The sequence below is a fragment of the Talpa europaea genome (genome assembly GCF_964194135.1).
Source record: "Talpa europaea genome assembly, chromosome: 11".
Lineage (NCBI taxonomy): Eukaryota > Metazoa > Chordata > Mammalia > Eulipotyphla > Talpidae > Talpa > Talpa europaea.
In genome coordinates, this window is record NC_140078.1 from 56113630 (window position 1) to 56140082 (window position 26453).

The 26453-nt window shown below is 40.4% G+C and overlaps 1 protein-coding gene across 1 annotated transcript in view; it reads left to right on the plus strand.

The window, feature by feature from the left end:
* Positions 1–260: 260 nt before the first annotated feature.
* SUCLG2 (succinate-CoA ligase GDP-forming subunit beta) overlaps positions 261–26453 on the plus strand; it is a gene marked incomplete at its 3' end in the record, with an annotated part of 306059 nt that continues 279866 nt past the window's right edge. The window contains exon 1 of the mRNA XM_084248375.1: positions 261–350. Within this exon, the coding sequence (XP_084104501.1) occupies positions 267–350 (84 nt within the window). The 5' untranslated portion in view covers positions 261–266. The remainder of the gene's footprint in view (positions 351–26453) is intronic.

The following is a 26453-nucleotide window of genomic DNA, read 5'->3' on the forward strand; positions in this document are numbered from 1 at the left end:
CATCACCAGGCCCTCTGAATGCTCAAAGTGAACTTGGGGGACGGGGTGGGAGATCTAGGGTTCGGCCTCCGCAGCAGTAAGGGTGCTGCTCCCAGGAGCCCAGCCAGGGGTTCGCCCCGCGGTGCAGCCCCGGGCTTCGCGCCTGGGCGTTCCGGGGCGCAGGGGGCCGGGCCGCCCGCGGCGGGTGGCGGTGGGCCCGCCCCTCTCCCCCCGCCTCCCGCTCCCGCGCTCAAAGCGCCTCCGCCGCCCGTTGGTTCCTGTTTAAGATGGCGGCCCCCCTGGCGGCGCAGGCCGGGAAACTTCTGCGAGACCTGGCGCTGCGGCCCCGGCTCCTGGCGCCCAGGTCCCAGGTGAGCGGGCCGCGTGGCAGCACCCGCGGGAATGGTTTGGCCGGGGCGCCCGCCTGCGCAGCCACTCCTGGCCCTCCTCCTCCAGCTGTCCCCCTCCTGGCCACGGCAGCGCGGCGGTTGGGCGCCCCACCTCTGGAGGCGACGCGTGGTGCACTGCGCGGGGCGCACCAGGGTCCCCGCAGCCCTGGCTGCCGATGTGTGGGTTCGCGAGCCGAGGGGGCGCAGCAGCTGGGGCTGCCCCCAGACTGAGCTACCCAACTCGCCGACGTGGGCTCTCCAGCTCCTGCGGAAGGCGGCTCTTAGCCATACGCCAGATGTGACTTACAAGTTTAGGGAAAGTTTCTCAGTCCTGTCTGTGGTGTCTTGAGGTTTTATTATATTGTTTGCCTGTTTTTCTTTTGCAGTTTCTCTGTGCCAGAGCGCATTTGTTGGGCCACGTGATGAACGTGCTTCCAAAGCTATCCCAGCCTAGCTGGTGTTTGTATTTCACCTCCGGCAGGCAATGGATTTTCTTCAAGTTGTCTGCTTTCGCAGAATTTTGGGGCTCCCGATTTGGTGAAATGTAGGCATCAAGGAGAAAAGTTGGGAAATGCTCGCCCATCTTTCAGTGAAAAGATATGTCCCATCATTAAAACGCTATTGGCCTCTTGGCTTTCTCTTTATAGGGAATAAAAAGCCCGCGAGGGCAAGTGGGGGAATGCTGAATCGCTCATTGAACTTAGTCTCCAGTAGATTTTTATGTTCTACTGATGGCAAGAGTCATAGTGGTGAGGTCTTTGGGAAGTTTAGAGTTGCTGATGACCCTTGGAGAAGTAATTCAGTCATTCAGCCTATTCTCCATAGACAGCCTCTTTCTTTAAAAGGTAGTGTGAGGCTCAGTCACAGCAGAGTGAGGTTTTTGTCCATTTTCCCATTTTTAATTGATGAGATGCAAATTATTACTCATGCAATTTTAACCAGGATATACACAACATAAAAATAGAAGAGATACCTAGTAATGATTTTTTGAGGATTTTTCCCCTCCTCCTTATTGTTACTGGCTTCTCATTTCCTTGCTTTTGTTAATGTAGATTTAAAGGGTGTTAATACTTATTACTGTAATACTTGTTACTGTAATAGGCACTCGTACGTAGTATGGCTGGATAGTAAAAGAAATGACGTTTTTTTTTTTTTTCCAATTAAAAGCCCTAATAATTATTGTAATAGAGTAAGGAGAATACCTCCAGGTGATCAAGTTCTATTCATTATTTAACTGTTACAAAAGACAATTCTGGTGCTAACTATGAGTGTGGACTTGAATTGGTGAGAACGGTGGGCTCTGGGGCTGTGAATACTTAAGCAAAGTAATAGCACATAGAAACCTTAGTTTTTGGACAAACTAAGAAGGGGAAGCCTGAACACAACACTTTGGAGAATCTAGCTGGGAATAGACACCCTTGGTTGGTGAGGACTGGGTAAAAGACCTGTTACCTCCCTTCATGTAGTTACATTGATTTATATACGTGTGGATGATGTGTTATCCTATAAATATGCCAGTAAAGGTTTAACCATTGTCAGATATCTTCATAGCCTTAAATCCTGGCAGACCAGTCCTATGTTGCTGTGTCTAACTAGTCAGCTATGATAACGGGGTGCTGTGAAGCCTAGCAGTGAGAGTTAGCAAGGTGCAGGCATCGTGGGTACACAGATAAGCCCATCCTGTGGGTTATATCATCTGGAAATCTTGACTGTGGGCACTGAGTCTAAACAGGGAACAGCGGTTCTCAGCACATGTTGTCTTGAGAACATTTCTCATAATGGCTGGGTGAAATTCATGACATTCTATTGTAAGAGAAGTGTAGACCTTGTCAGAAACACTGCCTCTCTCAGACCACAAGGTTTAGGACTGTTGTTCTGTGGTTCTCAGTGAAGCTGGAACTTCTGTTCAAGAACTTGGAGAGGAAGGTGTACTGTTGAGGGACTGCAAAACCCATGCCTCTGCTGTTGTATACTTAAGAACACATGGCTCCTGCTTAATTTTCTGCTCTTTCCAGAAGTGGGAGAAGAGAGATAGATTGATAGCTTCTAGATATGAAGGACTAAAGGTTACTTGCAAGTTCTTATCAGTGAAGTGAGGCTGTATAGGAACTTGTGAATTACCTAAATCTGCCTTCTGGCCTAGAAGAATAAATATTTGACTGTTTTTCTTTTCTTTTTTCAATGAACTACAGCTGCATTTTCAGCTGTTAGAAAAGGAAATTCATCTCATATAATTTAGACACTAAATTATTGATCTGTGTGAGGGAGATCTTTAAGTAATACCTCATTTCCCAGATTGGTTTTCTTTATACCAAATACACACTAAATAAATAAATGTTGTAAATAGAACATTTCTTTTGCAGGCAAGTAGTGGAGTACAGAGACCCCCAATAGTGAGAAACTTTGCAGCTCTTGTACCCTGGCCTAATTCTGCAGGCACAAAGCCCAGAAAGTGACTGAAATATCTTGTATTTTGGGGAGGACTAGAAATTGCATAAATAACCTCAGCTTATTTGTCCTTCAGCTCTCTGTACTACTCAATTTGGAATTGTCACTTGATGCATGGCTTTCCTTTACTTGATGGAAATGTTTTGCCTGAAGAACTTGAGAGATTTGTACATGTTTGAGCAAATGATAAAATCAATATACTAATAAAATTTTGAGAAATAATACTGGGAGTTAGTCTGGTGAAGAAGATGGAGTGGGCAGGGCATTCCATCTAGAGTGGACTGCATGCAGAGGCAGAGGAAGAGAGGACATAAAGATTAGTCCCAGTGCAGTTTGTTATGAGATCCAGATGGGTAACAGAAGTTGATGGGTGATGGTGATCTTTTAGCCAAATGAGGAAGGAAGAACAGGGCTGTAAGAATCCCAGGACTGAAAATCAAATATATATTGTTCATTTAATAAATATTTTCTGAGTACTTACTCTGTGCCCAATACTATTTTTTATTAGCTCACCTAAGAAAGAAACTATTCTGTCACTGTAAACCCAGTGCTTAAGAGCATGCTGGGCATATAGGTGTACTTAATAAACAAGAGTTGTTGCCTGAATGAACACAGAAGCTGCAGACTCCTTTCCCCTCTGGGGTCTCTTGGTTTGGTGGCACAATTGGTGTGTAAATCAGTGTAGCACTGTGAGTCTTGCTGTACAGCTATGTTCTTAGTCTTCTAAGACACTAGACTTGTTCCTAACTCTGGGCATTTGCTGTTCCCCTATCTGAAATACTGTTCTCTCTGGTCTCTTGTGGTGTTCTCTCCCTTTATTGAGCTGTCGGATTTAATGTTTACTTTTCAGACAGGACTTTCCCTTATTTAACTCAAGCCCCCTCTCCCAAGGGATTGCACTCCACCCTTTCCCTTCTTTATTGTACTTTATTATGTGCGACTCTACCTGGTGGTTTATTATGTGCTTTTTTATTTATTTATTGTCTCTTCCTCTGTCTCCCACATGTGTAGGTTTTCTGTGAGAGCTTGGCTTCCCCTGAATGCAGGTGTAGGTATTAAGAGAATTTGTGGTCTAAATGAAAGAGTGTAATACATGGAGATGAGAGAGGCAGGTAAGTAGCAGCAGAAATTGAGGGGACACTGCAGGTATTTTAGGCAATAGAGAAAGGACAGGCCTGGAGAAAGTTTAGTTGTGCAAGGGCTTTCATAATACTGGCACTGTACACTGAGCCTTTTTGGTTGTGACAGACCATTTCCAGAGTGATTGCTGCATCATATTTCTTTAACCCTTACATCATTCTGCAAGGGAGATTATACTGTCTTCATGTTTCTGATAAGGAAACAGAGACACAGAGGGGTCGCACAGTAACTTGCTTTGTGTCAGGGATCTTGCCTCATGCTGATAAATCACTTATGCTATTAAAACTTTAAAGTATTTGTCAAAGGATCCTGCTTGACTGAACCATCCTGTTAAACTGGTAGCTTACCTTTTACCCTCTCAGCCTTTGAATGACAGGCAAATTTGGTCATTTGAACTTGTGGTACAGAGTATATATCAACTTTGTACAGTTGCTCTCTGAAGAGTCTTACCTTCCTTCCCTGACTTTGGGGCCTGGGAAATAGTAGCAGAGGAGAAAAGAGTATGAACTCTGGGTTAATTTTATTTTATTTTTTTAATACAAGAGCTGGGGTACAGACCAGAGGCATGGGAGGGTGAGAAGATTCACTAGAGACAGCGGGGAGCAGAACAGGCAGACGACAGAAATACACTGCTGAAGGGAGCAGCGGGCGCAGCAGGAGAGGTCTGCAGCACCATGTGGGAGTCTCTCTGGCCGGTGGAGATGGAACCCGTACTGCCGAGGCTGTGGACAGCTTCACAGCACGGCACTCAACCCGCTGCGCCACCAGGGAGGCCCTGAACTCTGGGTTTAAATGGAACTGAGTTCAAATTCTGGTTCTCCCAGTTTTTTGCACTGAAAATTACTGACTTTGACTATCTCTGTTGTTCTCTGAATGAGGATATTTCTCACTGATGGTTACAAAAATTAAATAAAATGATATGTAAGAAAATTGGCATTATAACCAGCTGGTGGGCTCATGATGATTCATTCTTTTGCTGTGAATTTGAAGCTAACCTCTCTCTCTTTTTTTTTAATTTATTTATGCATATAAGAACCGGGGTACAGGCCAGATGTGTGGGAGGGTGAGAGGATTCACCAGAGAGAGAGTGGGGAACAGAACAAGCAGACTTACTGAAATACACTGCTGAGTGGTGCAGGGGCCGAAACAGGAGTGGTCTGCCACACCATGTGGGTATCTCCCTGGCTGGCCAGGATCGAACTCATGCTGCAGAGGCTGCTGACAGCTTTACCACGCTGCCCTTAACCACCTGCGCCACCAGGGAGGCCCTCACTTATATTTCTTCAGGCTTTATTAAGTTGGAATAATTTGCCTTTCCCAGCTTCAATAAATGTTTGTTGTTTGCTGCTATCTCAGCGTTAGGCATTCCCTTGGTCTTCCCCTATGTTTTATTTAGTTTTAGGTAGTTTTGCTGCAAGCATCAAAACTGTTATACACAATTTTGCTGCATAACTAATATTGGCTACAAGAAAACTTTGCTTAAAAGAGAAAAGTATAAACTTAGTAGTTGACAGTTTGGTTTCATTCTCCATTGGCAATTCAGTCAATCAATCAATCAACTGCCTTTGGCAAGCTTTATTTAATGTACTTAAGCTACTTGTCAGTTTGGTTTCATTCTTCCATTGGCAAAATAAGAAACCTACTTTTGCAAATTGATATATTATAATTTTTATAATACAGAAATATGCAGTCTGGCTTACTACTCTCTAATTTCACACTTCCAGTAAGTTTGATTGCCAAAAAAACAAAACAAAACAAAACCCAAAAAGCAAAAAAAACCTAAAAATGTATCTGTGAATACCTTATTGTATTGTTCTTTGCTTTGTTGTACTTTGTAGATAACTGTGTTTTTGCAAACTGAAGGGTTGTGGCAACCCAGCATTGAGCAGGGCTGTTGGCACCACTTTTTCCAACAGCCTGTGCTCAATTTGTATATTGGTGTCATGTTTATTTAAGGTATTTGCATTGTTTTTAAACATAATGCTTTGGCCTACTTAACAGATTACAGTATAGTTTAAATTAAATGCAGTTTTCTTTGGTAAACTTTTATTGGAATACAACTCCCCCCACCATTCCTTGTACCTCGTTTTTTTCCTTCTACAGCTCTTCATTTTTTATTATCTGCTAGTTTTTGTATTTTGCTTTGTTGAATTACTCACTAAATCATTGCCCAATATTTGTCTTTATCATTCTGACTTGTTTCACTCAACATAATTCTCTTGACGTCCTTCCATTATGCTGTAAATAGTAACATTTCATTTTTCCCTATTACTGAACAGTATTCCATTATGTGGATATATAGCATCTTCTTGATCTAGTTCTCGATCAGTGGGAACTTCAGTTATTTCCATGCCTTTGCTGTTGTGATGCTGCTGCGCTAAGCATTATAGAGCATGTAATTTTTTGGGTTGATCATGTCTTTGGAATTTAGTGGAATTGCTGGGTCATACCTTATTTCCATTTTTAGTTTTTTGAGGTAAATCTAGATCATTTTCCAGAATATCTTTAACAGTTTACACACCCACCAACAGTGTGATAGGGTTCTGCTTTGTATGCATCTCTTCAGTACTTGTTGTGGGATATTTTTAATATGCATATTCTAATATGTACCATATCTCATTGTGGGTTTGACTGCATCGTCCTTATTAAAAGTGACGATAAACCTTTTTCCATGCATATCCATTTTCCTTCTGGATATCCTCGTCAGTGAATTGTCTGTTCAGATCTGCTGCTCATTTATTCATCCAGTTATTTGTTTATATTGTTAAATTGGGTAAGTTTTTTTCTATATCTTGGATATTAACCCCTTGTTGGTTATATAGTGTGTAAATATTTTATCCCATTCAGTAGGGTGTCATTGTGTTTGGTTGTGTAAAAGCTTTTAATCTGTGGTTATCTCAATTGTTTATTTTTGCTTTTATTTCCCTTGCCATAACATAGATGGAGTCTTTAAAAGTACCTTTTTTTTTTGATGTCATGAAACATTGCATATATTTACTTGTATATATTTTCTTTTTTCAGATCTTGTATCTAAGTCTTTAATTCATTTTGAATTTATTTTTGTGTATGGAATTAGAGAGTGACCCGACTTCATTCTTTGATGTGAGTCTGTCCAATTTTGCCAGCACAATTTGTTAGAGACTTTCTTTTCTCCATTTTATGGTTACAGCTTCATTATAATATTGTTTTTTTTTAAATAATAAATTTTATTTTTATATTCCCCCATACAATTGCAAATGCCCCATTCTGACCCCAATCCTTCCCCTCCCACCCCCCACCCCCCAAAAAGTGTCTCTGGTTCATAGTTTTCTGTTGATTTTGATTTTCACTTTCTTATATTCATTTTCCTGGTCCCTTATTTAAGTTCTCTAGATTCCTGCTATGAGTGAGACCATCCGGTATTTTTCTTTTTCTTTTTCATTATAATATTGTTTTGTATATGGATTTATTTCTGGGCTTTCAATTTTGTTCCATTGATCCATTGTGTATATTTATTGAACGTAATTTTTATGTGTACTGGGAAACCTAAAGATTCTTGTAACTTGTTTTATTTTGGTGGTCTGGAACCAAACTTGCAATATATCTCTTAGGTGTGTCTGTAATTCTCCAAATGAATGGAAGACTTGGATGATAAGTGCTTAAGTACTATCCACGAAACAAAATCAGTTTTTTGTGAAGTATTGCCATGAATGTACTACCTATACATTTTAACTGTATTCATAGGTTTTTATATAAATTTGTTACTGATTTTTCATGTTTCCAGATGTCATTTCAGATGTTCCCCTTTAGTTTTTCCATTTTTTTTCTCTTTTATGGCAAAATTAACTTAAGGCCAATTAGTTATTTGGAGAAACTGCTTGTGGCAACACTACCACACACTTTATTTTACTTAGTCCTTGCAACATAGTTGTGAGACAGGTGAGCATTCTGTCACATCTGGTGAATGGAGGTTCAGAGAATTTCAATGAAGGCCTGCTTCCTGGACTGGTTATCTTCACTCTAGTTGTGGGGATGAAGGTCTGGTGAGTTGGTGAGTGCGAGCCTCACTTGTAGAGCTCAGTTGTACTGCCTGCATATTGTTCATTCCAGAAATGTTTGCATGGCTTCATGTTGACTTAGTCTCCTTAGTACTGATGGACTCTGAACCTCCTGTGCACCAAAGATTTGAGGTGGGGGCTGTCTAAAGAGTAGATTGTTGTAACTACATGTGTCAAAGGGCAATCAGTGTCCCTCTTCACTGTCTGCATAGTGCAGAGCACAGCCTTCAGCCTTGTAGGAATGCTGGAGAAATTGTGAAACTGCTTTGCCTTACAGGGTGGACTTTGGGGGATGTTAAAGGAATATGCTATTTCCTGGTACTTTGAGTTCAGATTTTAATCATTGAGCTGTATACGCCATCAGCTTTCACACCATTGCAGAAATGATTTCAAAGGAATGGTGTTTAGACACTAGCCATGAAGACAGATTTCTATCATTTATCTCTAAAGTTTACTTTTATTTCAAAATTGGAGGGATTTTATATAATATAGGAACTGATATTGGAGACGTGATAATAGGTCTGTATAAGTTTGGGTCCTGTGAGTGGAAGCGGAATGGGGTTTGGCATTTCCTTTTTTTAACCTTTGTCTGTTTCTCTAGTCCTTGCCCAGTTTCTACTTCTGTTGTGACTCCAAGGCCCTGAGGAAGTTCAAAAAAGCAGCCTTGTGGAGTTTGAGTTGGGGGAGCAGTGAGAGCTGAGGCTGGAGACATAAATAGGGGCAACATTTTGCTAATCTTTCTAAATCTGGTAGTGGAGTTAAGCCCTGTTTCTGAGATTAATGGGAAGCCGTTGAGGGATTTAGACAGGTTTATCCTTTAGAGTACTCTTTCTGCAGGTTGGGGGAATGCAAACATGGAGATACTTGAGGAGACTATTGCACTGATTCAGTGCCATCAGGAATTATGCTACAATAATGGGCATAAGTCAGGATGGGACCTCAACTCATGGGTCTAAATTCTGCTGTCAACATTGATTACCTTTGTGACCTGTGACATTTATTTGCATATTTTGTTATAACACTTATTTTTTCTTTTTCACATTTCAACGTCTCTGAAAAATAATTGTGTTTTTACACTTGATGGACAGTTCTTTTCCCTCTAATGGAGAAATGGGAGAAGATGGGGCCTTGGGCCAAAATTAGAGTGACCACCTAACTTACTACCCAAATGATGACTATTTTGAGAGTTAGTATAAGCACTACAAATTATTATAGCAGGACAACAAGGCGTAACAGAAAGTAGGACTGTCCTTGGAAAACCAATATATAATCACCTTAACTAAAATGAGCCAAATACCTTTCCTTTAAGATCAGGAACAAGACAAGGTTGTCCTCTCTCACCACTGCTCTTCAATATAATACTGGAGGTCCTAGCCAAGGCAATAAGACAAGAGAAAGACATACAAGGGATCCAAATAGGGAAAGAAGAAGTAAAACTCACTATTTGCAGATGATATGATAATATACATAGAGAACATTTTTTCATATGCCTGTTGGCCATTTGCATTTCTTCTTCAGAGAAGTTTCTTTTTAGCTCTTCTGCCCTTTTTTTGACCAGATTATTTTCTTTGTTTTTGTTGAGTCTCATCAGCTCTTTGTAGATTTTTGTCATCAGTCCTTTATCATTAGTGTTGTGTGCAAAAATTTTCTCCCAGTTGGTGGGGTTTCTCTTTGTTTTGGTTATTGTCTCTTTTGCTGTGCAGAAGCTCTTTAATTTGATGTAGTCCTAGCTGTTTATCTTTGCCTTCACTATCACTGTTTTGGGTGATGTGTCTGTAACGATGTCTTTGAGGTGCATGTCATGTAGTGTTTCGCCTATATTTTCTTCTATGTATTTTGTGGTTTCAGGTCTTATGTCTAGTTCTTTAATCCATTTTGAGTTGGTTTTTGTGCATGGTGTGAGGTAGTGGTCAAGCTTCATTCTTTTGCATGTAGTGACCCAGTTTTCCCAGCTCCATTTATTGAACAAACTTTCTTTGCTCCAATGCATATTCTTTGTTCCTTTGTCAAAGATTAGTTGACCATAAATCTGTGGGTTTATTTCTGGATTTTCTATTTGATTCCATTGCTCTGTGTGTCTGTTCTTGTTCCAATACGATGCAGTTTTGATGATTATGGCTTTGTAGTATAGTTTGAAGTCTGGGAGTGTGATGCCTCCATTCCCTTCTTTTTTTTTTCAGAAGAGCTTTGGCTATTTGGGGGTTTTGGTGATAACATATGAATTTCATCAATAATTGTTCTATTTCTTTGAAGAATGTCATTGAAACTTTTATTGGAATAGCATTGAATCTGTATATTGCTTTTGGTAGCATGGCCATTTTGATGATGTTAATTCTTCCAATCCATGAGCAGGGGCTGTCTTTCCATTTCTTTGTGTCTTCTTCTATTTCTTTTAACAGTGTTTTATAGTTTTCTTTGTATAGGTCCTCTACCTCTTTTGTTAGATTTATTCCCAAATATTTGATCTTTTTTGTTTCGATAATAAAAAATGCAAATGGCCACCAGGCATATGAAAAAATGTTCAACATCACTTGTAATCAGGGAAGTGCAAATCACAACTACAGTGAGATACCATCTCACACCAGTGAGAATGGCACATATTAAAAAAACTAGCAACAACAAATGTTGGCGAGCTTGTGGAGAAAAAGGAACTCTCTTGCACTGCTGGTGGGAGTGCAAAGTGGTCCAACCACTATGGAGAGCTGTGTGGAGATTTCTTGACCTACTAAACATAGAGCTTCCATATGATCCAGCAATTCCACTCCTGGTTATTTACCCAAAGGACACAGAAACAGTAATTCCAGAGGGCACCTGCACCCCTATGTTTATAGCAGCACCAGTTACAATAGCTAAGCTATGGAAGCAACCCAAATGCCCAAAAATAGATGACTGGATCAAGAAGATGTGGTACATATACACCATGGAATATTACTCAGCATTCAAAAAAGATAAACACATGCAATTTGCAGCAACATGGATGGAGCTAGAAGGGATCATGCTCAGCGAAATAAGCCAGAAAGAAAAAGAAAAATACCGGATGGTCTCATTCATAGCAGGAATTTAGAAAACCTAAATAAGAGACCAGGAAAAAGACTAATCATTACAAAGTAAAAATCAAAATCAACAAGCAACTATAAACCAGAGACACACGGGGTGGGGGGGGGGCGTGGGGGGGATGGAGGGGGTGGGGAAAGGAAGGCCTAGAGTCAAAATAAGGGGGGGAGGTGTAATTGTATGGGGAATATAACCAAAATGAAAATGCATACATTGTGCAAAGACAAAAAAAGATGTAAGAATTATATAAAATAAAATATTTAAATTAAAAAAAATACATAGAGAACCCTAAAAGCTCCACAGAAAGACTACTCAAAATAATCAACCAGTTTAGTAAAGTAGCAGGATACAAAATCAACACACAAAAATCACTAGCCTTTCTATACACAATCAAACTGAAGAAGAAGAAATCAAGAAAACCATCCCTTTTATAATTGAAACAAAAAATCAAATACTTGGGAATAAACCTAACAAAAGAGGTGAAGGACCTATACAAAGAAAAGTATAAAATACTTTTTTTTTAAAAGATTGATTTATTCATACAAAACCTGGGTACAGGCCAGATGTGTGGGACAATGAGAGGATTCACCAGACAGAGCGGGAAATAGAATAGGCAGACTGACTGAAATACACTGCTGAAGAGAGCAGTGGGTGAGACATGAGAGGTCTGCCACGCCCTTTGGGATTCTCACCAGCCAGCTGGGATCAAACCCATGCTGCAGACCCACGCTGCAGAGGCTGCGGACAGCGTCACAGTGAGGCACTCAACTGCCTGTGCCACCGGGGAGGCCCTATAAAACACTGTTAAAAGAAATAGAAGAAGATGCAAAGAAATGCAAAGACATCCCCTGCTCATGTATTGGAGGAATTAACATTATTCAAATGTCCATTCTATCAATATACACATTCAACGCTATTACAATAAAAATCTCAATGACATTCTTCAAAGAAATTGAACAATTGGGCCTCCCCGGTGGCGCAGCGGGTTGAGCGCAGCGCTGTGAAGCTGTATGCAGCCTCTGCAGCGCGGATTCACTTCCTGGCTGGCCTGGGAGATTCCCACGTAGCGAGGCAGACATCTCTTTCCTGTCTCGCCCGCTGCTCCCCTAAGCAGTGCCTTCGGTCTGACGGTCTGCCTGTTCTGCTCGCCACTCTGTCTCTGGTGTATCCCCTTACCCTCCAGCGACTCTGGCCTATACCCCAGCTTTTGTATAAATAAAAAAAAAGAAATTGAACAAATACTGATGAAATTCATATGGAACCACAATAAACCATGAATAGCCAAAGCCCTACTGATGAAAACAAAAGAGAAAGGAGGTATCACACTTCCAAACTTCAAGCTATACTATAAAGACATACTAATTAAAAGTTTGGTATTGGAACAAAAACAGACATACAGACCAATGGAACTGAATAGAGAGCCCAGAAATAAAGCCACACTTACATGGACAACTAATCTATGACAAAGGAGCAAAGAATATGCAATGGAACATGGACAGTTTGTTCAATAAATGGTGCTGCAAAAACTGGAACACCACATGCAAAAAAGTGAAACTGGACCACTACCTTTCACCACACACAAAAATCAATTCAAAATGGATAAAAGACCTGGACAGAAGACCTGAAACCATAAAATATGTGTAAGAAAATATAGATGAAACATTACAAAGCATACATCTCAGTAACATCTTTAAAGATTCATCACCCAAAGCAAAGAAAGTCAAGGAAAAGATAAACAGCTGGGATTATATCAAACTGAAAAGCTTCTGTCCAGCGAAAGAGACATTAACCAAAATAGAGAGACACCCCACTGATTGAGAAAAGAATTTTTGCACTCCAGTCAACTGATAAGGGACTCATCACAAAGATATACAAAGAACTCAACAAAAACAAAGTGAACAATCCAGTCAAAAAATGGGCAGAAAAACTTAAAAGACATTTCTTCCAAGAGGAAATGAACACAAAGCAGATGAAAAAATGTTCAGCATCCCATATAGGGAAATGCAAATCAAAACCACATTGAGATACCACCTTACACCAGTAAGAATGGCACATACAAAAAAACAAGTAACAACAAATGTTGGCGAAGATATGGTGAAAAAGGAACTCTCCTACATTGCTGGTGGGGGTGCAAACTGGTCCAACCACTATGGAAAGATGTCCGGAGGTTCCTCAGTCTACTAAAAATGGAGCTACCATATACCACCTGGCAATTTCACTCCTAGGGATCTACCCAGAGGAAACAAAGACATTGATTCAACAGAACACCTGCACCCCTATGTTTATTGCAGCACTGTTTACAATAGGTGAAACCTGGAAACAACCCAAATGCCCAAAAATAGATGACTAGATCAAGAAAATGTGGTATATATACACAATGGAATATTATTCAGCAATCAAAAAAGATAAATTCATGCCATTTGCAGCAACATGGATGGAGCTAGACGGAATTATGCTCAGTGAAAATAAACCAGATGGAAAAAGAAAAGTATCGGTTGGTTTCACTTAAAGCAGGAATATAGGGGAACCAAATAAAACATCAGTGTAAAAGAATAATAGCAGTATAAAACACAACAAAGCAAAACTGGACAATTATAAATCAGAGACATACTGCAGGGGAGGAGGAGGGAAAGGGATCAGAGGGAGGGAAGGAGGGAAGGAGGAGCACAGGGTACTGAGGTGATGGTGCACGGGTGCATTGGGGAAGAAAATTCCATGGGAACTATACCTGAGGGGGTGGATGGAAGCAAATATTATTTAAAAATGAACAAGGATGTAAGTAAGTAAATAAGTAAATAAATAAATAAAATGGGCCAAATACTGTAAGTAAGGAAAGGAGAAGTAGAATGACATTATTAAGGACATAGACTGGACAGGACTCCTGATTTTCCCTGTGGGTCTGCATTGCTGGTTTCCATCCTCCTCCATATAGCAAAAAAATGTGGTAAAGGTCTGTTTACTGCCCCTGAGCAGAGAGAGTGTGAGGAGCTACTCTAGTTTTAAAATATCCCTGCTTATCTTGGCCTATGGAACCATGTACATTGTTCCTACACCAAAGAGATCTCAGGAAAAGAACAGGCAAATAAAAGAAGAGAAATAGAAATACCAATAAATATGTCAGTTTATAAATTGTAGGTTTTTAAATGTGTTGTGAATCCGACATTAACAGCATTCTAAACCTTATTGAAATGGTGCAGTTTGGTTTAGTTGTTTCCTTTGCTCTTAGTGTTGTGTGGACAATGCAGCTGCTTACTAAAGCTTCTTTGAAAGAGACCTATTTGGATTTATCTCAAGGGGAAAAAATGTTTGTTGAGAGGGACATGTTCTGGAACTTAAGACCAATCTTACTATCGGCTCCTATGTGCCTTTTTCTGCTGTTTACTGATTGCTTTCTCATTGGAATATCTCGTTATAACTTCTCTCTGCATGTTATTTTGATTACCCATTCCAATACTCAGCCTCTGTCCGCAACACATTGTTGAGCTTTTGTCTCCCTGAATATTAGGTCCTTTTTTTAAAATTAATTAATTTTTCTTATTTTATTTTTTTAAAGATTTATTTTTTATTTACACAGGAGCTGGGGTACAGGCCAGACGCACAGGAGTGTGAGAGGATTCACCAGAGACAGAGCGGGGAACAGAACAGGCAGACTGATGAATTACACTGCTGAGGGGAGCAGCGGGTGAGACAGGAGAGGTCTGCTCACCACGTGGATTGCTCTGAGGCCAGCGGGGATCGAACTGCAGAGGCTGTGGACAGCTTCACAGCGCTGTGCTCAACCGCCTGTGCCACCAGGAAGGCCCCTGTTTAGGTCCTTTGACCCTATGTAGTACAAAGCTCCACTCCTGGTGAGAGCTTCTTTCAAGCCACTGCAGAGGCTGTTGGCTCCCTGGGGTTGCCTGGGCTCTTAGCTCAATTCCTCGTGCATCTGGCAATTGCAGGATTCATTACTCTATTTCACTCACTTCTTGAGTTGGGATACCATATATTTTATCCTTAAGCTGGTGCAATTTTTAGAGTAAATAGGAGCACTGTTACGTGTCATAGACATAAACCGGGACTAGAAGGAGACTGCCTGGTTCAGATCTGGCTTTTAACACTTAGTAGATTTGTGATCTTTTGAAAATTACATATTTTGTTGTAAGGCATGCTTTTTTCTTTTTTGCTTTTCAACTTTCCTGCAATATATGGATGTGTTTTACACTTATGTCATAGATTGACAGGTTTTTTTTTCCCTTGGCAGAAATGGATGCAGAAGCCTTGTGACTGCCCCTGTAGGCTGTTGAGCCTAAGCGTCTGGGTTCTGACCATAAAGTGGTACAAAAGATTTGTTGGCATCTTAAATATGATGAAATTTTCTTGTGCCTCACTTCCTCATAGGCAAAATGGGGAGAGTTATAGTTCTAACATCTCAGAATTACCTTCAGGATTAATTGAGCTTATGCATATGATCTTAACATTGTTCCCCAAATGATCAATGAATATTTATTGGTTTTAGTACCATCACTAACTACGATAGGAAAGTCTCTGTGTTCATAAGAAGACTCCCTCAATGCTCTTCCTTTCTCCTTATTTCCCTCAGTGCTGGCACTTGCAAAAGAGATGAGCAATGGAAGTAAAGTGGGAAGCAGAAGAGATGGGGAGGGCCTCCCCTGGTGACCCAGGCAGTTGAGAGCCGTACTGTGAAGCTGTCCGCAGCCTCTACAGCACCGCTTTGATCCCGGCCGGCCGGCCAGTAAGGGTCCCACATGGCACAGCAGACCTCTCCTGCCTCGCCCGCTGCTCCCCTCAGCAGTGTATTTCATCAGTCTGCCTGTTCTGTTCCCCGCTCTGTCTCTGGTGAGTCCTCTCACCCTCCCACACATCTGGCCTGTGCCCCGGTTCTTATATTAATAAATAAATAAATCTTAAAAAAAAGAAGAGGTGGGGAAATGATTGGAAGGAGAGAGGAGCTCTCTGGAGGGCCTTGTTTGTGCTTGGAAGTGGAAGAATGAAATGGAAACTTTTAGGAAAAATTCTGATTGGGAGTAGAGATCAGTGTTTTAAGCTTGACAGATTATGGAATCCTCTTATTGATGGAGAGCTTTTCACATTTTTTGGAAACTGGCTTTATCTTCTTCTTGATATCACCAACTTTTCTTGCTCTCCTAATTGCTGTCGAGATGTTGTATTATGGCTGCCTGGACTTTAAATGACTCGTTTGGATTTAATCACCTTTGAAAAGAAGAAGAGGAAAAGAGCACATTGAACATGCACTCTCATACCAGCCTCAGGGCATATGTAGCCCTTTAATAAGTAATAATATAAAGAAAGCTGAGAGCTATTAATTATTTTTGATTAAGGGAATAAACTATTAATGGTGAATGTTTCTTTGTTAAGACTCAGAACTCCTTTTAAAGTGATACATCATAAAAATTGAAAACCAACAATACAGGGAAAAGAAAAATGAATCTTTCAGTTTTTAACTTTGTCATTAGCATGGAAATATAAATGTGCCATTTGGCTAATTAGAAAACTGGATGGCAGCTCTTTCTGCCTGCTTGAGTCTGTGTAACTGTCTTTTACTTCTCTGTCTCTTTTTGTAATAAACCTGTCCTTTTGGATGCTAAAAAAAAAAAAGAAAACCAGATACATTTTGACATAGTTAAAGGTAAACAGATAACCCACACTAATTTAAAAATGATGAAGAGGGATTGAATAATTGAGTGTTGAGTAGGATAGTTTGAAATGGAGGCAGAAGCTTTGTAACTGGTCCTTGGGGAGGATGAGCTTAAGGGCCTGGGTTCTGACCCTAATTTTGATGTTTGGGTTTCCCCCATGGCAATTCTCCATCACCATCTTGTGCCCTCTGATTCAACACAGTGCAGACACTATTTACCTGGAGTCTTTGTCTGATCCCAAAGCTTGAGGGCTTAATTCTAAAGGACTGTCCCCCACACTACCTCAGAAGTCATACTCAAGCCCTGTCATAGGTGATAAAGTTTGTCACCAGGCTTCTGACCCACAGACTTTAGATCTAAGTTTCCAATGACCTCCTCCTTGGATTTAATTACTTTGCCAGAACTGCTTACAGAACTTAGAAAAACACTTTACTTACTAGATTATCCTTTTATTATAAAATAATTTATTTAACTCAGGAATAGTCAGGTGGGAGAGAGCCAGGGTGGGAGGGGCATGGAGCTCCCTTGTTCTATAAACCAGTCACTCTCCAGAAGCTGAGATAGTCTTTCTGGATTTTTTTTTTGTCAAATAGACACCATTGTTAAGTCCTTTGGTGACTAGTGTTTAAACCCAATCTGCAGGGCCTCCCTGGTGGCGCAAGGGTTTAAGACACACCTATGAAGCTGTCTGCAGCCACTGTAGCACGAGTTCATTCCTCGGCCGGCCTGGGAGCAACCCACATGGCACAGCAGACCTCTCCTGACTTGCCTGCTGCTCCCCTCAGCAATGTACTTCAGTCAATCTGCCTGTTCTATTACTCACTCTGTCTTTGGTGAATCCTCTCACCCCTGAGACTTCTGGCTTGTACCCCAGTTCTTGCATGCATACATAAATAAATCTTAAAAAAAAAACAAAACACCAATCTGCAACCCCCTACTCCTCCCCCCAGGTCAAGGGAGACCAAAAGTTCCAATTCTCTAATCTCTTGGTAGTTCCCCTGGCAATCAGCCCCCATCCTTAGTTAGTAAGGGCTTTCCAAAAGTCACCTCTTAAACATCATAAAGACAGCTTATGACCTTTATCACTTAGGGAATTCCAAGGCTTTAGGATCTCAGAAACAGGGAAGAAAACTGACATATTTCTTATTATAAATCACTATATGACAGGGTGCTTTTAAAATTGGAGTATCAAATCTAAAACTAGTAGGGCATGTTGTGAGAGTAATGGATACTTTCTTTTTTGTTTGATATAGGTTTATGGTGAGGCATTTATGACTGCTATAAAATAAATTTTGTAACTATTTTTTACTCAATATAATTTTGATGTGTGGAGCACTTAGATAATTTTAATGGGGGCAGATTTAAGCTTTAGGTAAAGACAAGAGAAAATTATTAAATTTCCTTTTTCATTAAAGGGCCCCAAGTGAGTATGGCATTTTATTTCTCTTTGTACTGGCAGTATAGCAATAACGTAATATTTACAGTAATCCATGAATTACTGTATTCCTTTCTTGAAGGTATATTTTTCTCTGCTAAGGATAAAATCTATTGCCTCCCAACATACTTCAAAATCTTTTGTAATAGGTAAGAAAAGCGTTCCATTCCTGGAACTTTGAAGTTTTAAATAAGCAACATTGTTAAAATTTAAATAAAATTAATAATGAATGCAGGGCAATGTTTTGGGGATCGAATTTTGGGATGTTGAGGGAAATAGCAAATGAACTGCTGTTTTGATTTGAAATTTGGGCCAGCAAATACTTTTATGTCTCTGAAACATTGTATTTCCAAAGCTCTTCTAAAGGGAGTAAAAATGTGAATGTGCATATATGCACACATATATATATATATATCTATATATCGATATATATCTACATGAGTATTTACATTTATTTTTACTTTTTTATTGTGATAAAATATATATCACACAAAACTTAACATTTAGCCATTTTTTTTTTTTTTAATAGAAGCATGTTTTTTATTTATTTGTTTGTTTGTTTTGTTTATACATGCACTGGGTACAGTCAGAAGCGCGGGAGGGTGAGAGAATTCACCAGAGCCAGAGCGGGGAGCAGAGCAGGCAGAAGGACCGAAGTACACTGCTGAGGGGAGCAGCGGGCGGCAGGAGAGGTCTGCGCGCCATGTGGGACCCTCGTCCAGTGGCCGGGGAGCAGCCGGGGATCGAACCGGTGCTGCAGAGGCTGCGGGCGGCTTCGCAACCCAGCACTCAACCGCTGCGCCACAGGGGAGGTCCTATTTAGCCATTTTTAAGCATACCTTTTTGTGGCAGTTAATACATGCACATTATTGTGTGACCAAAACCACCATGTACTTCCAGGCTTTTTTATCTTCCCTAATTGAAACTTTACCCATTCAACACTAAATTGGGTCTCTTTCCCCGCAGCCTGTGGAAACAGTAATCCCATTTTCTGTCTATGAATTTGTGCTTAGAAACTTACATAAAAATCATATAGTATTTGTCCCTTTATGACTGACTTATTTTGCTTAATATCCTCAGGTTTCATTCATGTTGTCACAGGTGTCAGAATTTCCTTTTTTTTTTTAAGGCTGGAACAACATTCTGTAATATCAGTAACATTTGCTTACCTGTTCATCACTGCACATTTGGATTGCTTCTACTTTTGTCTATTGTGAATAATGCTACTACTACAACTATGGTTGTACAATGAATATATATATTTTGTGATAATGCTCACCTGAGTAGAATGCAGTCTGGTGTATAATTTGGGCTCTGTTATCTGTTTCCCATGTCCAGTTAACATGTCTGCTAAGAACTGTTCATAATCTTTTTAAATATTCATATTCCTTTTATTCTTCCAGTGAATATTTGTTAAATGCAAATTAGGTGCCAGGAGATAGTGGTTGGTAGAAAGCCTGGGCACATGACAGTTGCTGCCTGTAAGGATCTTACAGTCCTGTGGGTGGAGACTGAGGTGGGCATTACTGTGATGGGTACTTTTGTGCTGAAAGGGCTGCCCAGGGGTCTCTGCAAACACAGGTGAACTGTTTCTCCTGGACTCACCTACACAGTGGCTATTAATATTGTCTGTTGGATAACCTGAAGTTGGGTGTGCATAGAAAAAGGACACCTGACATTTATCACGTTTGTTCTGTGGAGTGCCTGTTGGTGTGCACTTGAAGATGATTACCTCACTGAGCCCTCATGGGTACCCTGGGAGGTAGGTGTTCTCCTCACCATTACTAAGTCCATTTTGAAGAGGAGTAGCTTGTGGTTCACAGGTTCTCACAAGTATCCTGCACACCTCCTCAGAGTGTCACTCACGTTAGTCTGTTCAGTTGTGTGTGTTGTGGGTTGAATTGTGTCCCCTTCAAAATTCAGACACAGAAGGTCTAACTCCTAGTGCCTTAGAATGTGACCTTATTCCTTATTGAAGGAATAACCAACTTAAAATTAGATCATTAGTGTGGCCTCTAATCCAGTATGACTGGTGTCCTTATAAAAAGGAAAATTTAGAGTTAGAAATGCATGTAGGAACAAGGCTATTTGCATATGAAGAGAGAGATCTGGGTGTTGCTTCTATAAGCCATGAAAGGGCAGAGATGGCCAGCAAAACCACAAGCCTGCTGAGAGGCCTAGAATAGATTGTCCTCTACATCCTCAGAAGGAACTAACCCTGATGACACCTTATTTCAGACTTCTAGCCCTTCTAGCCTCCAGAATTATGAGCTAATTCATTTCTCTCATCTCCCCCAGTCCATGGTCTACCTGTTATGGCAACCCTGGAAATGCATGTAGTGCCCCTTGGCAATGTGCAGCCTGCAGGCTGCCTGAGCTTCAGCGCCTGGACACTTTTGGAGTCCCTGAGCTTATCCTGGAAATACATATCTTCCTTTATAGTTGTTTGGAGAGCTGGCATGGGAAGCATAACTATAGGTTGCATTGTGTTTCATATTCTTGTTTTCGAGCCAAAACTTTGTTTCCTAGTACCTTTTACACCCAGGTTGGATTTGAGAAACGCTGACCATTTCTGAAGCTACGGTCAACTTAAAGGAAGAAGATTTGAATTGAGAGGGATAGGACATAGGCTTTGATACCACTTTACAAGTAGGAGTTTTGGAAATGTTTTGAAACTGTTGTAAGAAATTGGAATAAATACAGAGCCATATTTATTCAGATTGTCAATTCTGGCATTTTCTTGTTTTGCTAAAATAAAAAAAAACAACGAACCTTATTATTTATCGATCTTACTAATTCTTCTTATTCAGACAGCCCATCCAAGGTTAAACAAAAAACTACATTTTAAAAGTTGTGGTGTAGGCCTTTTAAAAAACAGTTACATAACTTAATCCAGCTGATTTTGTAATCAGAAGCATAACACTAAGCACTGTTTTTCTTCAGTGGTATAAAGTTGAAATTTAAGAATAATCAGCATGCAATCAAAAGCTGATTATAAATGAACAATAATGAACATAAAAGTGAAATCAATTCTGAGGGTTATAATGAAAGAAAAAAAGAAATAATAGCAGCAGTTGAAAGTGGAGAGTAATAAAAAAAGGGTATGGTTGTGCTAACAGGCAAATAGCAGATGAAAATCAGCCAGCATGATTTTCTATAAATTCTTAAAGAGTTTTGGGAAAAATGAGGGGAACAAATATCACAAGAGTAAAAATCTATAGACTTGTGTAGTTTACCACCATAGAAAAAATTATCTTGGAAAGGTGACTATAGGTTTTTAGAAATGAATCACGTCTTTATTCCAATGCTGGCAAATGGTATGCAGAGAAAAGTTTCAATTGTGTCTGTTTCTGTGGTTTTAGGTAAAACATTCTACTTCTCTTAAGACACGATTTCCTCATTCAACCATTTAACATTTTTAAAAAAGATTTGTTTATTTATGCATACAAGTGCTGGGGTATAGGCCAGAGGTGCAGGGGTTGAGAGGACTCACCAGAGACAATGGGGAACAGAACAGGCAGATTGACTGAAATACACTGCAGAGAGGAGCAGGGGGAAAATCAGGAGAGGTCTGCTGCATCATGTGGATTGTTCCCTGGCTGGCCGGGGATTGAACTTGTGCTGCAGAGGCTGCAGACAGCATCATAGGTTGCGTCTTAACCCCTTGTGTCCCCAGGGTGGCCCCCAACCATTCAACATTCATTACACATTGATTGTGTATCAAGAATTGTGTTATGTGCTAGGTACATATATAGCTTTGCAAAAGCATTGCTTCCCCAAGTTTGGGGTACATTCCATTGGTACTACAGTAGACTAGAGGTACTGTGTGGGTACAGGCTCAAACACCAGTGAATAATGTAGCTAGGAAATTAACCCTTATTAAAATACCTTTGAAAACAGGATTTTGTCAAGAAGAAATTTTTGGTTTATGCCACTGTGCATGTTTTAGATCAGGACTTTTTCCGTGGCTAGCACAAATGAATCTTTTTGACTTTTAATTCTATTGATATTGCCTTCTACTTACATGAACAGCATGGGTTATGGTTTGAAATATCCTTTTACAATAAAGTTACTTAAAACCAGTGACATAAAGAAATGATAATAATGTTAGTGTTCTGTAGATATAGCAAGAATTATATGTAAATGACTGTCATTTGGGGAACTTTGAATTAAAGTAACCCTAGATTTCTCTGAGTGTGTGTTTCTTGGCAGCAGATCTTGAGGAAAGGATTCCTGTGAGTGTGATTTTTGGGAGAGGTGTTCCCAGGAAAATCGGGAAGGGGTTTAGGGGAAGTTGAACTAGTAGGAGGCTGAGTGTCAAGGAGGGTTACTTTGCCTTGATTCTACAAGTAGCTTTGGGGACAATGTGTATAGGGGACAATGTATGAAGAAGAACTGTCTTACCTACCTGTTCACCATTCTAGGCCTTTGACTTGAGCAAGAAGGGCACTTTTTCTGTAGTGGGCTATTTCTTGTTTGGGCTAATTTGTTACCATTTATTTATTTATTTGACTCTAATCAGAGTTCCAGCAGTGTTGATAAAATTATATATCATATAACCTTAAGACAATCATTTCTCTGAACTTCAGATTCCTTACTTATAGAATGGGAATAGTTAGTGTGACTTCAAGGGTAGGTGGGAGAGTGAAATTAGAGGTGAGGGATGCTTGGTGGACCGTGATTAACTCCACAATAGGCAAGGGGTCATGGTCTTTAACTCTGCAGCTGTGAAGAAGAGGGATTAGGGGATTCTGGGCCTTTCCAGCAGGGTTAGGGGAGACAGTGTTATTTAACTGTCATTCTTACCTCTGATGTTCTTCTCAAACTGAACCATATTTACAGGGGTCCTGTTTCCTTGTCACCTGATGGCGCTAGGTATGGTGAACTTGAGGGGCAGGAGAAAGACATCATTTGTCTCAGTGTGGTGCACAGATGACTGCTGGCACCAAGACTGATTATAGACATACCCTAAAATAGGCAGTAGTTATGCATTGCATGTTAGAAAGGAAATAACTAGCATTCTAAACCTGTAATTTTATAAATATTGCTTTGGATGAGGTTAAAGTAGGTATTTAAGTAAAACAGATAGTAGACTTAAATTTTTTATGTACATAATTTTACTTTTGGTAAGAACTGCAGCAAAAGTTAAGGAAGTTGGCATGTAGGTGACCTGAAGTTTTGGGGAAGCATAGTAGTAGTACCTCATGTGCCATCATTAATTCATCTGCCTGTAACTTACTCATTCAGCAAGTAATATTCAAATACCTACTATGACTTAGGACATTTTTTGGCACCAGGGATATAAAAGAAGAAAGTGGACCAAAAAAAATACCTTCTTTCTAGTGAAGAAAGACAATAAACAAGGACCATATATGGCAGGTTAGATGATAATACACTACTGAGAAAAAGTATGGGAAAGAGAGAAAGTGCAAATAAAACTACTGTGAGCAAGCTTGTTTTTGTGTGGATATACTTTATTTTCTGTGGGATAAAAGCCCGGGAGTGTAACTGCAGGGTCATATTTTAAGTGTATGTTTAGTTTTTTAAGAAACTGCCAAACTGTTTTTCAGAGTAGCTCTTCCATTTTCTTTCCTAATAGCAATGTGTGAGGGAGTCAGTTTCTCTGCATCTTTGCCAGCATTTGATGTTGTCACTACTTTTTAAATTCTAGCTGTTTAATTGATATATATGTCTCATTGTGGTCTTAATTTGCATTTCTGTAATGGCTAATAATATTAAACATCTTTTTAATTGCCTACTTGCCATCCGTATATCTTCTTAATTGAAATGTCTCTTTAAGTCTATTTATTTATTTATTTATTTATTTATTTTAAGATTTATTTATTTATACAAGAACCAGGGTACAGGCCAGATGTGCGGGAGGGTGAGAGGATTCACCAGAGACAGAGTGGGGAACAGAGTAGGCAGACTGACGAAATACACTGCTGAGGGGAGCAGCAGGTGAGGCAGGAGAGGTCTGCTGTGCCATGTGGGATTCTCCTTGGCCAGCGGGGATCGAACCCGCGCTGCAGAGGCTGCGGACAGCTTCACAGTGTGGCACTCAACCGCCTGCACCACCGGGGAGGCCCTATTTATTTATTTATTTTAAAGATTTATTTATACAAGAACCGGGTTCACCAGAGACAGAGCGGGGAACAGAACACACAGACTGACTGACATATGCTGCTGAGGGGAGCAATGGGCAAGACAGGAGAGGTCTGCTTCGCCATGTGGGTTGCTCCCGGGCTGGCCAGGCATTGAATTCGTGCTGCAGAGGCTGCAGATTGCTTCATAGTGCTATGCTCAACCCCTTGGGCCACCTGGAAGCCCCTCTTTTGCCCATTTTCTAATAGTTTTTTTTTAATGTTATTTTTGGCAGTTCTTTATATATTCTAGATAATAGTCCTTTGTCAGATATGTGGTTCTCAGATATTTTCTCCTAGTGTACAACTTCCTTTTACTTTTTAACACAGACTGAACCAAATTTTTAAATTTTAAGAAAGTCAAACCCTTTTTTTCTTTTGATGATCTGTGCTGTGGGTGTCATATCTATGAAAGTCTTAATAAAGCCCTACATCCATATGATTCTATGTTATATTCTACCTTTATATCTATAATCCATTTTTTAAAGATTTATTTATTTATGCACACAAGTGTTGGGGTATAGGCCAAAGATGCGGGGGATGTGAGGACCCACTGGAGACAGAGTGGGGAACAGAACAGGTAGACTGACTGAAACACACTGCTGAGGGGAGCAGCAGGTGAGATAGGAGAGGTTTGCTGCGCTATGTGGGTTGCTCCCTGGCCGGCCAGGGATCGAACACATGCTGCAGAGGCTGCAATGCTTCATTTTGTCATGCTTAACCCCTTGTGCCACCAGAGAGCCTGCTATAATCCATTTTTAAATTAATTTTTATACAAGGTCTGAAGATTAGATCGTGTTTTATTAATTTTTTTGACTAGATATGGGTTTCCAGTTGTTCTGGTACTATTTATTAGAAAGTGTATCCTTCCTCTGCTGAATTGATTTTGCTTAGAAAACTTTAAATTATTCTGCTAGAATTCTAGATTAGAACTGCTAGGCAACTTTGATATCATCTCCTACATAATAAAACAACTGAATTGCAGGAAAGTTAAATTTGAGAGACCAGATTTGCTGCCTAGGTCAAAGTGGAACTTAAACTTCTGTCTTCTGACTCCCACTGTAGGGCACTTCGCCTTCTGCTTCCAATGAGGTGAGTGCATTTGGATCTTTGGATATTTTTTGTTTTTGATGTAAACTCAGAGGTTTGGTATTGCTATGTAGCATTCCTTGGTTTTTAAATTTTACAGAGGTAAGGACCATTTGTGATTCTGTAAAGATAATGAATATTTGGCTCAATATTCCCCTTGGACTCTGGGCTCATAAACCCCAGCTGAGCTTGAAATTGTGCAAGGTCAGGGGTGGGGGGTAAATATCATGGTTGGTGGGTCCTCACCTGTGTGGTTACAACTGCAATTGCAGGGCACAACTCAGCCTTCAGGGTTCAACAGCAACAACAGGGTTTATTTACAAAGAGGAAAGAGACATAGAGAGTCTGAGAGAAAGGAAAGAGTTAGAGACAGAGCCAGAGACAGTACCAATGGTCAGGCGGTGGTTTGAAGTGGCGATCAGCTTCGATGTTTGAAGGTCTGTGAAGATCCACAATGTTCTATGATGGTCTATCCTGAGGACCAGTCAGCACCAGAGGCAGCAGCACCAGGGGACAGTGCCAGATGTGTCAGAGGCAGGGACCAGCTGGGCGTAAGGCAACAGCATGTAGCTACTTAGAGTGTTACCTAGCACAGGGCTGATGGTGTTATTTAGTAGGTGATGTAGGCGGCAAAGTCAGAGGTTAGGTGTGTGAAGGAGCGTGCCAGAGGATACAGACTGGTGTTACAGTTCTATGAAGGTATTTCCAGAAGAGGCCAAATAAATCTGACTGATTGTTGAAGATGACTGGAGCCTGACTTATATATCCTTCAGTGTGCCTTCCTTTCAAACCTGGTTGGTTCATTTACTTGATTGGCAACAGTGGAAGCTCCATTCAGATTGGTCTGTTTATCATCCCAGCTATTTGATTACTGCCAGTAAAACTCCAATGAAATGGGTCCATTTTCAATCCTGTGCTGTTTTCTTGGGCTCCTCTGACAAGCTCTTCTATTTATTTGTGTGAAAAATGGTACACTCTCAAAACTTGGTATTTTGGTGTAGTGTAATGGACCAGAGGAACCTAGAGGATGTGTCTGTTAGTGATAGTTTTGATAACATTTGTAGAATGTTGATCAAATA